Genomic DNA, 16354 nt, shown 5'->3' on the forward strand with positions numbered 1-16354 from the left:
AGAGAGAGAGAGAGAGAGAGAGAGAGAGAGAGAGAGAGAGAGCTGCAGAGTTGCAAACATGTATCACACACTCACACTTTTCCAGGTGTGTGTGTGTGTGTTCAGGGGAGGAGGTGATAACAGAAAAAGTGAGATTGGAAACGGCCATGTTTACTATAAGCTTCTGTTTTTCTTACAAGTCCCAGTCCCACAACATTTCATTTGCACCGGCTCCCGCGCTGCAACAAAGGCTCACGCTGCAGGAGGCTGTTGTTGTTTGGCTCCATAAAACATCTCTTTAGAGAGCTGTTGCACACTCAAATATTTATTGGTCTGTATCAGACGCAGAGTGAAATCTGGGTGAAAAGGGAGCCTTTCTTCAGATGCCCAGCCCTAACTGTCAGGATGTATGCGTTTGTTAAAGGATTTTATTTGTGTCTTGCTGAGGTTTTACACTGTAACTCCTGCCTCTGCTGGTTTAAAACACATGTTGGAGCATTTTATCACGGCTTCAGGCTCCTTTAGAGCTGATTACGTCACCCTGAAGTGGTGAAGATGAGCGTGTGTGGGCATCATGTGTGGCCTGACCTGCTGGCTCCAGCTTGGTTTTCATGACAAGAATTATAAGGGAACATTTTAACACTTTATTCTGTCTTTTGTTTAAATGTGCAAAGAAAATAAATACAGGAAAACAAAGAAAAGCAGGTTGAGACAGCTGCTTGCTGCTGAATTCGTGTGATTGTGAAGCAGAAAAAACAGAACATGGTTTCCAACTTCACATGTAGTTCAATTAAGCAAATCAATTTAATTTAAGTTTATTTTGACATTAGTGAAAAATCAATTAAATTCAAAGAGAAATTACATGTTGTTGTAACTAAAAATGACAGACAGCAGCCTCTGCAAGGTATCTAAAGAAAAAGACACAATATGCAAATTATGGTTCATAATCTGCTTTGTGCGGCTTATTTGTGCTGATAAATCAAAGCTTTGCATTTGCTTGGTGGTCAGTGTTTGGTCTTATTGGACTGTCAGAGTAAACCGGAGTAACCAGAGAAAACTCCTGCATGCACAGGGAGAACAAGTCTTACAACCAGGCGGCTCATTTCTGAACAGCCATGTTGGTTTCAAACATGTTTCCTCTTCAGTTTTGCTTCATAAGAGTTTCTGGGAAAGTACATCAAAGCTCAAACCAATCTGTGAAACTTTATTGTATTTTATTGCTTTGCTAAACTCTTTAGCAAAGCTGAAACAACAAATGAGTCTGTTACACATTGGAGTATATTTAGCCCAGTAATGGGTCAGTGTGGAAAGACATGACTTGATCCAAAGAAAATCTTTTCCAACCTGACTTTTGTAGTCAGATCATTTGCGCTGACGGCGTCTGGAAGCAAAGCGTTGGGTCTGTTTTTATAGGTTACTTCAAATATAGCAGTTTAGGCGGGGTTGGCTGCATTTAGTGGCTGGGCCCACATTCTGGGCCCCACCAAAACGCTGCGCTCTTTGCCTTCTTCTCTGGAAATCTGCGAGGCTGGATGCTGGCTCTCCCCTGAAACTGTAAGTTTTTAAGCCTTTTCAGAGTCTAACTCGGGTATTTCTGGGTCAGATGTCCGGGACTGCTTTAGTATTACATGTGAGATGAATATTAATGGCTGTTTTAGAGGAGCGTAATGAAACAATCAGAGGTCCAATTTGTTCTGTCATAAGAATTCATGTTTCTCTCTTTGTGTCTGATCATGAAAGGGACTTTTGTTTTCAAGTCCCACTTCCTCAGTGGGAATAGCAGATGCACAAAGTTTCGATTTTCTTTTTTTTGGTTTGCTATCTGGGACATACCAGACCCTGGAGCATTTCCGTGGATTCTGTTTTCTTCATTTGTGTTTTCCCTGTTTATAAGTCGCTTATTTTGACGCCTTTAACGAGAAATTTAACTTCAAATCTTCACTGTCTGTCATCAAGGGTTTCTTTTAATGGTTTGGTAGATTTTGATCAATTTTATAGAACAACATTTCAACACTAAAAAAAGATATTAATAAAAAACATCTTTAACTTTTTGAATCTGTGCAGCTGAAACGTCCCTGGAAGCAAAAGCAGCTTTGAGTTCTGTGTTGCGTTTTGCATTTGGATGTTTCTGCCAGACGGATGAACATTTGTGAGTCATTTCTGGGTTGAGTTCTGTGCATTTTATCTGCACTTGGTGCTCACGACTTGGCCTCTCTTCAGATCTGAGTCAGATCATCCTGCTTAATATGCAACACGCAGTAAAAAGTAAAAATCAGTCATCGATATTTAGTGCAGGATGAATGGTGAGCGGCAGCGCCCAGACAGAAATTACGGCCTGTGTGAAGTGGGCTGAGTTTATTTCTGGGTCTGGTAGGGCAGCAGGGCAGAGCTCGATATTTCGGGCCGGGCCAGCTCGAGCATGATGGCAAGCGGTTCTGTTTTCCACTGCGGTTGCCATCACATGTCCATCTGCTTCTGGAGTTTGGATCTTCGCTGCGGGTTCAGATCTTCCAGACGCTTCATCTGAGCATCTGACTGGAATTAAACCCGTTTATGGGCATCAGATTCACATTTATTACTGGGCTTCCTCTGATTTATTTGGTCTGAACGTTTTTCGGAGTGGGAGGATTATCTAAGGCCTATTTTTAAAATAAAAGTTTTGCAGGCGTACGCCAAGCATCTGGAATAGCCGTCCAAACGGCCTGACCCCAGCATTACTGAAAATATGTGATTTATGGTATTACAGCAGTTTTCAATATAGATGAATTTACCTACTTTGGATCCGACTTTAACCATAAAAATGATGTCAAAAGTCCTTAAAATGCAACAGTTTCAAAGCTGAAGTGTTTGATTGGTTTGTTTGGTTTTAGTGAGATGTGATTGATCAATTATTGAACATCTATGTAATTAATTAACTAACCTTTTCATAATCTGTTAAATTATAATCGATTACCATCGACTTGTCCAGTTACTGCAGGTGGAAAAAGCATTTTTTATTACAACCTGGCACCAGGCCTCTCTCCTTTCAGACAGTTAATCACATTGTCTTTCAGTAAAAGAAAATAAAAGGTCTGCAGGAGGAAGCCCAGAAATTTAAATGAACTCTACCAGTTCTGCTAAAAAAACAATTAAATCATCACAAAAATTGAACTCTGCACTGTGTACTGACTTCTGTATGTAGCACGGTGGTGGCAGCATCAACCTGTGGGTGTATTTGTGAGAGTTTGTAATTTAATGATAAAACTGACTGCCTAACCTGGTTGTCAGCAGGATGCCGAATAAACTAACCTTCCTTCACAAACTTCCTCCCTGAGGAATCTGACGGCTCCGAGTCTGCAGACGTCTCCTCAGAAGTGGTTTTGTTATTATGTCTGTGAAAAGAGTCTCACCTTGTTCATATATATAGACGCCACAAAGAAATGTATTGTCTTTGCTTACTGAGGCTGTTCATGAGATTATTACCCAGCAGTTCCCCAGTAGCACACTCCCACAGTAATAAACGGCGGCAGTAATCGCTGTGGTGACACCCCGCCGCACCGAGAACCAGCCTGACAGAGGAATGTGACTATCGCAGCTTCCTGGATGCCAGGAGTTGTTCTTGCAGGGAAACATGCTGCGGTGGCTCGTTGCCAGCAGCAGCTCAAACCCCCATCCAACAGCAACCAGGCCTTTTTTTAACCTGCAGCGCTCTTGTTTCCGGCTGTTGCCCTTCTTACGTCAACGTCAGGGTCTTCCACCCGATCTCATTCGTCTCGCTCCGCTTAGGAGGCTGTTGGCAGGTACAGAGGGTTGAAGTGATGGAGCGCCATCAGTCAGACGGAGGCGGCCGGCTGGAAAAGGAAGCAGGAGTCCTGACGGGGAAACACACTGGCTGATGGGAGGATGTTATTTAAGAGAAGGTTACCTGCTCAGACTGATGCTTTTATTATGAAAACTAAATAACATAATATTATCATCTTGCTCAATCTTGATGCTTTAGCTGTATTTTATATATATATATATTGAGCTAAAAACTTCCAGAGGAAATAACTAATCAATCAAACCATCCAGCTGTTAGCCCAGTTACTCCCTTCGTTATTAATAAAATAAAAGAAGAACCTGATAAGTCATGTAAAAAAACTGTTGGCTTACTGGTTGCTATAGTGATTTGGGCAGGACAAATAAGCGGGATGTCCGAATGTAGGGTCTGCAGACCTCTATAGGAAATGTGTCAGTTAAGTTATAAACCCTTTTATTTGTTTTATTTGCAAAATAAATAAAACTGTCTGCCAGCTGGTGTGAGGATGATAGTCTGGGTGAAATTTGATTTCACTTACATGTGACAGAAAGTGTCAAAACCCTCAAGTTTTTTGTAAATGTTATCGTTTTATAAATGTCTAAAGAGCCAGAACCAGAGCGTTCACAGGGACCAAACACGAAGACTTCTGTTTTCTGTTCTAGTAAATTAGTTTAAGTGTTACCATCCTCCAAACAATCGATTAAAACCCTGGAGGAGTCATGGGTTTATGTTTAAATGGCACGTAAATCTGTGAGTCATCTGCATAAGAATGAAATGAGATGCCAGGTTTTTAAAAATTAAGAAAAGGACCGGACCAAGAGTCGACCCTGGGGGGCCCCGCTCTGAAGTGACGTTTTGGAGGGAGATGCATCCCTGATGTGGCAGAAAAACTGAATTTCAGTAAACATGGAAAGTATAAAAATGCAAATTCAGTCAGATAAAACGTCAAAGTGACCCATTTGGCTTTAAATTATATTTCTAATAAAAAATAAATAGCTATAGAGCTCATAAAATGACTAGGTTTCTTTTAACAAAATCCTACTTTACTAATCTAAGGGAAATATTTACAGTTTATTGAACATTTTTAACTGTTCACAAAACACATAGCACGTTATTTGTGACAGGTGGGTGTTTTTTATGGATCTAACAACTGAATTCTCACCAAACCACTAAGAATTTTCAGTATTTCAGTTTTTGCTGTGGGTTTTTCTATCCAGTAATCAAATAGCAGCAGTTTTAAATTAAACATCAGTTTAATAAGCGGTGCCGGAATCGCTCTCAGGATCCCCGTCGGCATCAAAGCGGCTGTGCAGAACTCCAGATTTTAATTTATAGAAGTCACCGCTTCCTTCCTCAGTTATTTCTTCTGTAAATGACTGAGCCGCTACATGCAGATCATTATCTACTCATATGAGCCATTTTTCTGTCAGAGTCGGGCACATTTCAGATGCTCTTTCTTAAAACTCGAGCTATGCTGTTGCACTTTTTTTTGACAAGTTAGACTCATTATTTCTTGGCTTTTATTTGACGAGCAGATGAAGTTAAAGACCTTTTTCAAATGTTCCCACTGCAGCTACAGCTATTATTAGAGCAAAAACCATTTCAACATTTGCAGATATCAGTTACTATGTTACCAGATTTCCTTTTATTCCAATAATTTGCCAGCAGAAAGTTGCAGCTTAATGTTCTGTAAAAGCTTGTCCACTTGAGTGTTTTTGTACATCCCAGAGTGGGAGCATGAGCTCCCACCTGCTCTTAATGCCTCTGCTGAAGGTGTCCTGGCCCTGGGCTCTGCTACCTTGGTTATCTATGTTTTATTAGATTAGAGATGATGGTGGCATCACTTACCTCCTCTTGACGGATAAATGGACTGTATCTCATCTTATCAGGCCTCTCAGGGCTGCTGCAGTGTTTCAGCCGAGGCTGAGCGGGGACGGCAGGTCAGTGTGGTGTTTCACCGTGGAGGCAGTTCAACAATATGGAGCTATGAATTTACAAGGATGTGATGTAAATAAAATCGCTTTCCACATGTTAGGACATGTAGGAAAGACTAACAGGATCGAAATCATACATACAGACTCAAATATATACATAAAAAATGATATTTAGTCAAATTAAGTCAAACGTCCAGATTGACCACTTTCTTTTGGAAGTTCTCTGGTATTTCTCTGGCTGGATATTTGTAGAATGGGTAAAGTTTACTTAAATTTGTTGGTTGGTTTCTAGTCGTTGACTTGGTTGCTAGCAGTAGTTTTTAAATTGTCAGTGGAGTTAGGGTCAGTAGTTACAAACTCTTTGTTTTCCTGTTTTATTCATTCCATGAGTTTGAGCTCAGAGGAACCAGGTCCAAGTTTCAACCATCCAGTGAAAAAACACAGAGATCTGCTGAATCTGGCCAAAGTTCCGGGATCATGGAGTCACAAAGTTCTTCAGGGACTGATTATGGAATCAGTACTGCAACACTTTGTAGTATTTAACTGATATTTGGTGACTGTATTTTGAAATGCAGGACGTGTCGTCATAGAAATCAGTCTATAATACAAACCAAGAGGAAACAAATCCCATTCATAATATTTATGTTGCGTTTGAGTTTTCTGTGAGAACAGGCTCTGCAACACGTTAACCGTAGTTTATTGTTTATTTACTAATCCCAACTTCGGTTTGGAATCTGTCATATTTCGACAGATTCAGGGACATTTCTAAAATCTTTTCACTCAGAAAATGTCTGTTTGGTTGGAAGCTGGAGTTTGTTGCTTTAACTGCATTCATGCTACTGTTTTTGTCACAAATGCAATGATTAGCAAAACTACGGAGGCCTCTAGGGATCATGGGGGAAAAAAACGCTCTTTTGCATTACCTCGCAGTATGCTTACTGCAATATTTACTGGTCTATTTGAAAATGTGTTTATTATTAACTCTGTGGTGCAAAAAGTTGATTGAAACTCGATTTATTCACTGGATGTTTATGTCTGTTGGTGTAAGGTTGAGATGCACGTGAAAACATCCCTTTAAACCATTCAGACCAACACAAACAAATAAAACTGTCAGATGGCCTATTACCCTGTGATAATAACTCCAAATGGTCAAAATAGTTTAGGTATATTTTTTTMTTTCTTTCCTACTTATGGAAAGTTTCTGTTTGTATCACAGATTTGTGGTTCATTTCTATCCAAAGTAAAAGATATAAAACTTCAGGTATTTCACAATGAGATATTAAGATACATGTAAAAACCTCATGAAAGTCTTATATAGTAGCAGAAAGTATGATGGCTACCGTAAGAAAGGCTTACAGTTTTCAACTATGCCACATCAGTTGATTAGTACATTATTGCGAGGGAAAGAAAAACATTTCCCCATGTTCCCTGGAAAGCTCCATAGGAAACAGTTTGTAGAGACCTGGGATTCAGAAAAATCTGTTTTTCTCATGAACAAAGAAAATGAGTTTACGTATCTAAAACATGAGAAATAAATTGAATTTATTGACCCGTTTCCAGATGTGATGCTAAGTTTGGAGCGCCATGTTTTATCTTGTTAATGCCAGTAGGAATAAACACAAATGAATGTTGTGCCTGTTATAAATCTGGGAATCGCTAACTTCCTGCTGTTGCTCTCTTCTCTCGGCAGGTGTATGTCATCAATGTCACCTACTCTGACAACACGTCTCACATCATCTACCGAAGATACAGCAAATTCTTCGACCTGCAGGTAAACCCAATGTTTGCTGCTCCATGGAGGTCGTGACCTCGGATTTCTTTGCTTCTCATCGGGTTGTTTGGATTCTTGTGACTGCCTCGTCGCCTCGCTGAATCAGAGTTAGCATCTGGCCAGGGCAGGAAGGATGTTGTCTTTTTTATTTCCTCAGCAGACTCCTCTTCCCTTCCCGTCTCATCCCTGGCTTGGCCTCAAAACGTCAGCGAACTGTCAGGCCTTTTTTCTTACAGCACAAGCAAAGGAAAAAGTGGGATTAATGTAGCGTGCTTTACGGCCGGGCTGCTGGTAAATCCTGTCGCGCAGGCTGCTGATCGGTGGGGTCTTTATTTAGAATCTGGGTTTGTGTAACTGGTTTAAAAGCACCGGGACTGTTTGTGTTGGAATGAAGTGCTGAAAGCCTCCGCTGTGTCTCTGACTGGCTGCAGGGACCCTGGACTCGCTGCAAGCCGATACGGTATGCGTGCTCCTCCTGAGGTCCGCGGGTCAGGAGTAAATATAAAAAGGTTGTAGTGAAAACGTTGCAGGGGGGAAACGTCTCAATAGCAGCAGTGTGCTGCTTCTGCAGGAAATGATGTTTCAGTCAGTGAGAGGGAAAGTCCTCTCTGAAAGGTCTCTTTGACAAACCAGAGCCCCCCTGTGCCCCGGCCCTCCCTGCCCCGCCTGCTGCAGCTGATTACTCCCAGTGTGGAGTCAAAGACGGAGGAGGAATAACAAACAAGGAGAAGCCATTAGGTTGACTGGATGTGTGTCTTCCTCCGGCGCTCAGGCTGCTGAGAGGCGCCTAATGAACCCTAATGCTTCACGGACGAGCGCGGAGAAGATCGGCCTCTCACTCATTTGGCTTCTCAGGACGGAGTGGGGCAAAGGTCACCCAGCTCGGTTTGGATTATCTGAGTCGCCAAACACAAACGGACTCCGGACTTCATGTTGGCTTTTTATTGACTTTTTGATTTATGTCAATATGAGAGAATTTAAAAATTTTTTTTTAAAACAGCAGCTTTTGACTTGTTGAACAAATTTTGTTCCAAATGACTGAATTCAAGCACAAAAGTGGAGAATTGTTCTGAGAACAGCAGCGTCCATATTAATTCTCTTCCTTAATGAAAATGTGGCAAATTTCTTAAAATAAATTCGACTTGATTGAAGCAGCAATAATTTTCCACTTAAACTCTTAAGTTTAACTCATTTGATTGGAGAACATGTTTTCACTGAGGGTAAAATCCAACATTAGGAAATAAATGTTTTGCACAAAACCGCCACACTTTGTTGGAACCTCAATAAAGTAAATGCATCAGAGTTCAAATAAAACCTGAACTCTGACCCCAAATCGCAGCGGAGTTTAAAGGAGCAAAGAGAGAAGCAGGAAGTTGAAACCATCTCTTCCATCACATCCCCAACTCCAACGTCTTTCTGCTCAGCTTTATAATCTTACAGCCAGACAGATTTAAAGAGGAGCAGCAAAAGCAGAAGAGCTGGATTAGCAGAGCTTGTCAGCAACTGATGGTCATCCAGGAAATGTTGCTGTGGAATATCATCTCTGCTGCCCAGATATGGAGCTGTTAGCAGGTCATAACACTCATGAGACGTCGTATAACAACAGTCTTCAGTCAGAGGCCTCTGTAGATCTGTAGCAAGATTGACTGCTACTGAATATCCTGCAGCATCACAATCCACAATAACTCTGTGAAAAAACTGGATATTAGTCACAATGTTTAATTTCACCTTAGAATAAATAAAGTGTTTAAAGATGGAGAAAACAAGAGAACATAAATTCTGTTTTCAGGTTTGCTACAGATCTTTTTCATGTTTTTTATTGAACCTGCATTGAAATCTAAAACACTGAATTATTCTACATTGAAGTCTGAAGTTTATAAAATCTTTATTCTACTTTTGAAAAACAGAATTGTTGAATTCAGTTAGCCTGAAAGTTCAAATGATAATGTAGAGACTGGTTCTGGTTCTGGTTCTGGTTCTCTTTCCATTTTTCCCACTAAGAGCTTCATCGTCTACAGGAAATGAGAATCAAAGGTTCTCTTAAAAAGCCTGAGCTGGACCCAATAAACCCACTGCTCCCAGTTTACTGGAACATGACTGTGAATGCAACCAGTGAGCCAACCATCATCATCATCATCATCATCATCATCTGACTCCTCCATCTGACCTGAGTCACTCCCAGTCCTGGATTCCCAGTTTGACCAGTCCAGTTTCTCTCCTCTGTATGAACTTTTATGAACTTACTGGAGCTCCTAACACACGTTTCTCCAGAAGCTGTGTAATTATTTCAGTTCAGATCAGCAGTTGTTCTGAATGAACTTAAAGGTCGCAGGCGGCCTGGTTACACCGTCGCTGTGATCAAATCACTTTACAGAAAGGTCACTGAGTCACGAATGAACTGTTTCAGACAAATGTATGTCTGAACCGCAAGTGATGTCTGACTTTAAATATCCCATCTCTTCGTCCTGGTGAAAGAAAAAACCTGTTGTTTCAGGTGGAGAATAAAGTTTTTTTCAGTTCATTTATGTGTGTTAGTGAAGGAAGAAGTTTATTCTTCTCTCAGACAATAAAACACCTACAGGCCAAACTCTGCCTCTGTTCCAGTTCCCAGGACATTTAGGAGGAGTTAGAAATCGCAGTTGGACACTTTAATGTTTTACATGCGACTGAAAAAGAGACAGAGATTCAAAGAGATAAGTGTAAGTTTGGATAGTTGAATAAGAACTGTACCCGCGTTAATTAAAAATAGCAGCAGGAATTAGCAGACACCTGGAGGAACAGTCCAATGGTCCTAAGAACGGGTTTAAACAGCATAATGGAGGAGCATTGTTGTGACGAGATGCTGAAGGCTGGAAGAACAGGACAGAGGTCCAATTTCAAGATGAAATCAAATAGCAAAATCACATTTCCTTTATGTAACGATTGATGTAAACGGCGTTTTCATAAAAACTGAAGTTATTTGGCTGTGCTATAAAATGGTGCTATATATCTCTGGAAAATACACAATCTCACCACCTTAAACATCATTGTTTTGTGAGGAAAAGAGGATATTTTCAATTCTGTGAACTGTGAAGCATGGTGGTGGCTGCATCATGATGAGGTGAATTTTATTTTTCAAAATGGATAGGCTCATAAGGAAACAATATTATGTGGAAATGTTGAAATCAGCCTGAAAGTTACAGCTTGGACACAAGTGGGACAATGATCCTAAACATGCCTCCAAGTGAGTCGCTTTATTAGCGTTTGCATCAGCACTTCCTAAATCTCTCATCCTGATCCTGACTGCTGCTGCTGATCATTGAATGTAGTGAACAGATTCTAAAGCCTGTCCATAGTCGATTTGCTCTGCGACCCGGTTTCTGCAGCTGACGGACGTTTCTGTCCAGTTCAAGATCTTCTCTGCCTGAATCCAACAGAGAGGCACGTTGGTGAAAAGCTCAGAAGTCCTCCAGCTCGCTCTGAAGCCTGCAGGGAGAAGCTTCTCAAGGCTTTTCTTTCTTATTCATGATGTTTTTCCATTTTATCTGCTCTCCTCCTCTTGCGTGTGCAGAGGTTCTGTTTTCTTTTTGCTCTGTTGAATGATTGAAGGACAGATGCTATCAACAGCCTGTGATGAAAAGAAATATGAAAGCATGAGAAGCAGTACATGCAGTTACTTGTAGCAATTATGTTGTATAACTAACAACTAAAACCCTAAAATGATCCCAGCTCCATCGACGCTGAACGTTTTCTTAGCAGTTTTCACCAGCTGAACTGATTGATTTGTTAAAGGTTCCAGCCTTTTAGTAATCATTAGTAAACACATTATAACTCTCATTACAGTTATAAAGATAAATAGATGCAGTTAAAATATTGAATATAATTTGTAATATCAAGGAACGTTTAGTTTGAACCTGTCTGCTTACAACCAGGATGTCCACAAAAGTTTTGTCCTTTAAACACAATGTTTTCACAGATATTTTCCATGTGTGTATCAAAGAAAGACATTATTACACTTAAAACATTTATAACAAGCATGGAATGAAAACAAACTGTAGAAACTATGTAGTGTGCATGCCAGGCCTGTAGGAGGCGGTAGAACAGTGAGAGGCGTGTTTTCATAGCGCTTTGCTTCCGGTGCAAGTAACGTGTTTTCGCTGACGTGATAAATGTTCAAACAAACGGATTTAGCTTTGACCAAATAACCTGAAGAGGAAACCTGAAGGCAGAGGCCCGCCATTGTGGTTCTGTACGCGTCTCTAAATGTTTCTGGTTCGGATGGTTGTGATTAGCTTAGAGTTTCTAAAACGTTTCCCTCTGGAGCCTGTCGCAACTTTGGCCCCGTTTACACGACAACGGTTTCGGGGGAAAACGGAAGAGTTTTGTTGCGTTTGTAGTGCGCATTTACACGAAACCACCGAATGTTTTCTCCAACAACCGCACAGATTGAAAACGGGGTCCAGAGTGCGATGTTTCTGATACGTAACGTTTTCCGTTGTCGTGTAAACCTAGAAAACAGATCTTTTCTTCCAGAGAATCCCCAGCTCATGCATARTATGACGCAAAACATAGCTGCTTCCTACAATCCACAGAAGAAGAAGAAACTACTCACAATGCTGGTGTTACTGTTTCCCCATCAGATTCGGTTCCCTCAGCGTCTCTTCACCGCTCCGCACCGCCCAGGTGGCAAAATACAGGCTGCTTGTTCAGCGCTATTATCTAGAGAACTACGGACCAGGACCAGCCCGGCTCCAGACGAGTTTAACAGGGGGGGCATCGACTTATTTTRGGGGGGAAAATGAATCTACTAGCTGAACATAGACAACATCAGTAGCCTACAGGCTACTTGTTAACAAGCTTAACGTGCTGAATTGATATTAGCCAGTCATATTTTAGCTACCATCACCTGCATCCAACAGCTTTACTCAACTCAGTCGGTTAGTTCGGGGAAAAAACTGCAGTTATTTATGTTTTGCTGGTTTGCTGCCATGATTCTAACACACCTGCGCAGCAGCAGCAGCAGGTCTCCCGCTGCCTCACAGGTGTAAACCCAGCGCGAGCGTCTCAGCTTTCATGTTGCGTTTGAAGGCGGCTCGGAAAAACAAGTTACGACTTGTTAGCAACGGATTAAACTGTTTTAACTGCTGAAAAAGGTAACAGAGGACACGGATATGGGACGTGCGGGAACTCCTATTGTTTCAAATTGATATGGAAATAACAGACTGTTGGCCATTCCAAGGTCAAAACAATAAACAGCTTCCAGTCCGGGGCCGCTACAGACACCGTGAAAGCTCAAAGTTATCCCACTTTTTCCAACTGCATGCGCCCTAATCAGACGCACACAATGCATGTTTTCTCACGCAAATCCACATGCCTTCAAGTACAACTGTTTTTTAAACACATGCGCACTTTCAAAGTTTCAAAGAACCTAGCACCAACTAGGCGCAGCGAGAGCATTACACGTTTTCGATGTGCACCGTTACTGTGTAAACACAGATCGTAATTAGAACGTTACGATCCAACAAAAACGGAACAAAAGTGCCGTTTTTGTTGGATCGTTGTCGTGTAAACGCCCCCTTTGTCTGGTCAAAAGGTTGTTGCCATGGAAATAAGCAGTCAAAATAGTGCTACCATGGATACAAGAGGCCAAAGCATTCTTACTGTGGAAATGTGAGGCCAAAACAATGTTACCATAGAAACAGTGCGTCAAAACGTAACAAAACATTTGTGTTGTATTGTCCTGCCGTTGTCATGTAAGCGGGATCTAAACCTGCACTCACACAACAGGCGGCCCAAATCCGATTCTTTCACCGCAGACTGAACGGCCCAGTTCAGATCTTTTTACCCCCCAAAAGATCCGATGTCTGCTACTTCTATTTGTTTTACTAAATCGGATACGTATTCGATTGTCTGAATGATTTTATTGGAATTTTTCGTCATTGATCTGAGACATGCGTCATAATTGTGCGCCAGAAGAAGTCAGTCATGGCAAATCTGGACGTAAACAATGGCTGAAAATGACAATTATTAAATTATGAAATAAGTCTGTGTCAGTGAAGTCCATCATATCCCAACACCTTCACTCCTGGTTCTGACTCCACATCCCGACAGACTCCTATACAGAAGCTGCAGTCAATGCTTTCCTTCTGCATCATCTGCAGCTGTCTGATAATGATTTACCTTTTTGTTTATAAGTCACCGAATGGTTTATTATCTAACAAATTCAGTTTCCCAGCAGAATCTCCAACAAAAATACTGAAAGTTTCTGTAGGCGGAGAGGATGTCAACGTTAACAGCATATGAAGTTCAGAGGATGAACATGCTGAGTTCAGCTAAAGACTCTCCCCCACGTTTATAGCTCTCCTTAAGCAGCATTAAGCCTGTTTCTGCATCTTAAAATATACAAAACCAAGAACAACTTCATGCAAAGATCAAAAATCTTAATCTGGAATAAATCATTGTGTTTATTAATGTCTGCTTGATAAAATCTGTGTATTCTCAGAGGTTTAAACCATCAGGCAGTGGAAAAGCAAACGTCTCTCTTTCCCTGTTTTGCTGCTGATAAAGCAGAATCCAGACCTGAAACTCGTACTCAGCCTCTGCTTATCTGCAGTATTGGTGACGGGGGCAGTTTGAGCGCAGCCGGCGTCCCAGCGCCTCGCCTCTCGCTCTGCAGGTTAATAAACAATGATTGAGTAAACATCAGACTGGACAGAACACGTCCAGGCTCTAAATGCCACTCGGCTGGTTAGAGACTGAGATAGAGCCGTTCACAGATAACAGATGGATGAAGCTGCGGTGGACGTCTCCTCCTGTCCTCCTGTCTCCATCCGTCTTCTCTTTGTCTTCCTGTCCTCTCCTGTGCACTCGTTCGCATCGATGTCTCACAGTTTCTCACTTCGTTTCCTCCTCCCTCGGCTCGCATCCTCTCACCTCCTTCTGTCTCCGTTTCGCTTCAGAAACCCTCCACCTTTAACACCAAAACCCCCACACAGCCACCCGTCCACCCCCACCCGGGGTGTTTTCCCTGCTAATCCAAACCGACCTGCTCATTCGCGGGTCAAGGATTCACTGATGTTCTCTCCCAGGTTTCTCTCTCACTGCTTTGCATGCTTTCCTTTTCTTAGTTTGCTAATCTGATTGGAGAATTGCATTTCTGTTGTCTATCCAGTTTGTCTTTTCATTACACTATGATGCACTCTAACCCCCTGGGTCCTCTTCATCACCGTTGGAGCTTTGCTCTACAGACGCAGGGGGAACTTTGGGGATTGTAAGCTGTTGAAGTGCAGTACTGGTTATAATTAATGAAAATTTGACATTTCCAAACAGAGTCCATTCCTTCTGCTTTCATAGGAATTAGAGGGAAAAGTAGCAGATGCTAAAGACGATCATCTTCAGGCATCATCGCCTGAATTTGAGTGACTGAGTTCATTAAATCCAAAACAGAAAAACAGAAAATATGAATTAGGTGTTTTTCCATCTCCTGGTTTGGAGCGAATCAACCAGGCTGCCAAAGTATAATTTTGTCTGATGTGGATGTTACACATGGATGTAATAAACAGGCAGAGTGAAGCATTATGTTGCTGTTTCCATCACTGTTCTACATGCTGTTGGACCTTCATTAATTATTTAATGATGAGGACTTCCTATTTGAACATCTGATGACGACCATCCTGGCTTTTATGTTGTTTATTTAGGCTTTAACCACTGCATAAAAAACTCTTAACATGTGCTAAAGGGTTTATTAGCGCAGCATCGGGTGTTGACCGGTCCTGACAGGACATACAAACAGACAGCGGTGACAGATGTTGAGCGATGCTCTCGATGCCCTGACAGCCGTCACACATCTGAGGTCTCCCAGACTGTGACAGGAAGCTGTTAGCTGACAACACTGCAAACAGCAGAGGTTTGAGTCGGTAAAAACAACCTCGCCCCGGTTCACTCGCTGCTGCACAACGCACCATCACCAGAAAGGCTAATTTTAGTTCCCGTTTCATTCTCTCTCTGCTTTCCTCCATCGTTCTTCCACCTGGGTTGGAAATAACGTTCAGATTTTACAGTGAGATAGACGTGAAGAATGAAGTGAAACTGGCCTCCAAGCGGTTTCTGCTCTGCCGTTTCTGCCGGGCCTTGGCACAGGTGAGCGCCTGTTCGCTCTGCCTCTAATTGCACTCTAACTGCTTGTTGGCTGGCCTACTTTGGTAACTAAATGAAAGCAGTGTGAGGGTAAGCCAGCACTGTTCGTTTTTGGTTTCCCGCTCTGGAAGCCGAAAGCTTTGCCGGTTCGCTCTCGGATTTCTGCCAAGCCGCTAGAGTGGAAAAGTGCCTGAAAATGTCAGAGGAACATTTACCGTCTCTCTCTGGAAACAGAATAAACGCTGGACTTGAATCAAAGCTTGATAAGTGATGAAATGACTGGGCAACCATGGTATCTAATTGCATCATCTATTAGAAATAGAAGGAAATGCAATTTCTGCACAAAAGATAAGAAATGGCAGAAGCATTGGTCCGGTTGGAGGCTCTCCCAAAGCGAATGCTTCAGTTTTACTCCGATGTGTTTGTGTTGGTGAAGCGTTGACTAACTCTACTGACCTCTGCAGAGGGAGGATTGTTTCAGACGCTTCACATTCTGATTTTTTTAAATCTCAAGTTAAGAATAGGCAGAACTGAAGAGGTGAAATCTCATTATCTGAGAATGATTTTGTGCAAAAATGTAACAAACATGACTTCTATCCTAACCTGCTTAAAAGGAAAATGTAATTCGTTCCCTTTAATTACAGCTCAACCACAGGAGTTTTGCTGTCTTCAATATTATTCATTATTATTTCTGGTTGGATATTTGAACTCATTTCTTGGCAGAATTGGTTCAGTTCTTTTAAATTGGCTGTTTCCTACGGATCTTAACTTGGCTTT

General features: G+C 41.7%; 1 protein-coding gene across 4 annotated transcripts in view; it reads left to right on the forward strand.

Moving 5' to 3' along the window:
* sh3pxd2aa (SH3 and PX domains 2Aa) overlaps positions 1-16354 on the forward strand; it is a 90388-nt gene that overhangs the window by 8179 nt on the left and 65855 nt on the right. For all 4 annotated transcript variants that reach the window (XM_017305858.1, XM_017305860.1, XM_008422262.2 and 1 more), the window contains exon 2: positions 7382-7462. In XM_017305858.1, coding sequence (XP_017161347.1) covers positions 7382-7462 — 81 coding nt within the window. The remainder of the gene's footprint in view (positions 1-7381; positions 7463-16354) is intronic.

This window comes from Poecilia reticulata, linkage group LG1, assembly GCF_000633615.1.
Source record: "Poecilia reticulata strain Guanapo linkage group LG1, Guppy_female_1.0+MT, whole genome shotgun sequence".
NCBI lineage: Eukaryota > Metazoa > Chordata > Actinopteri > Cyprinodontiformes > Poeciliidae > Poecilia > Poecilia reticulata.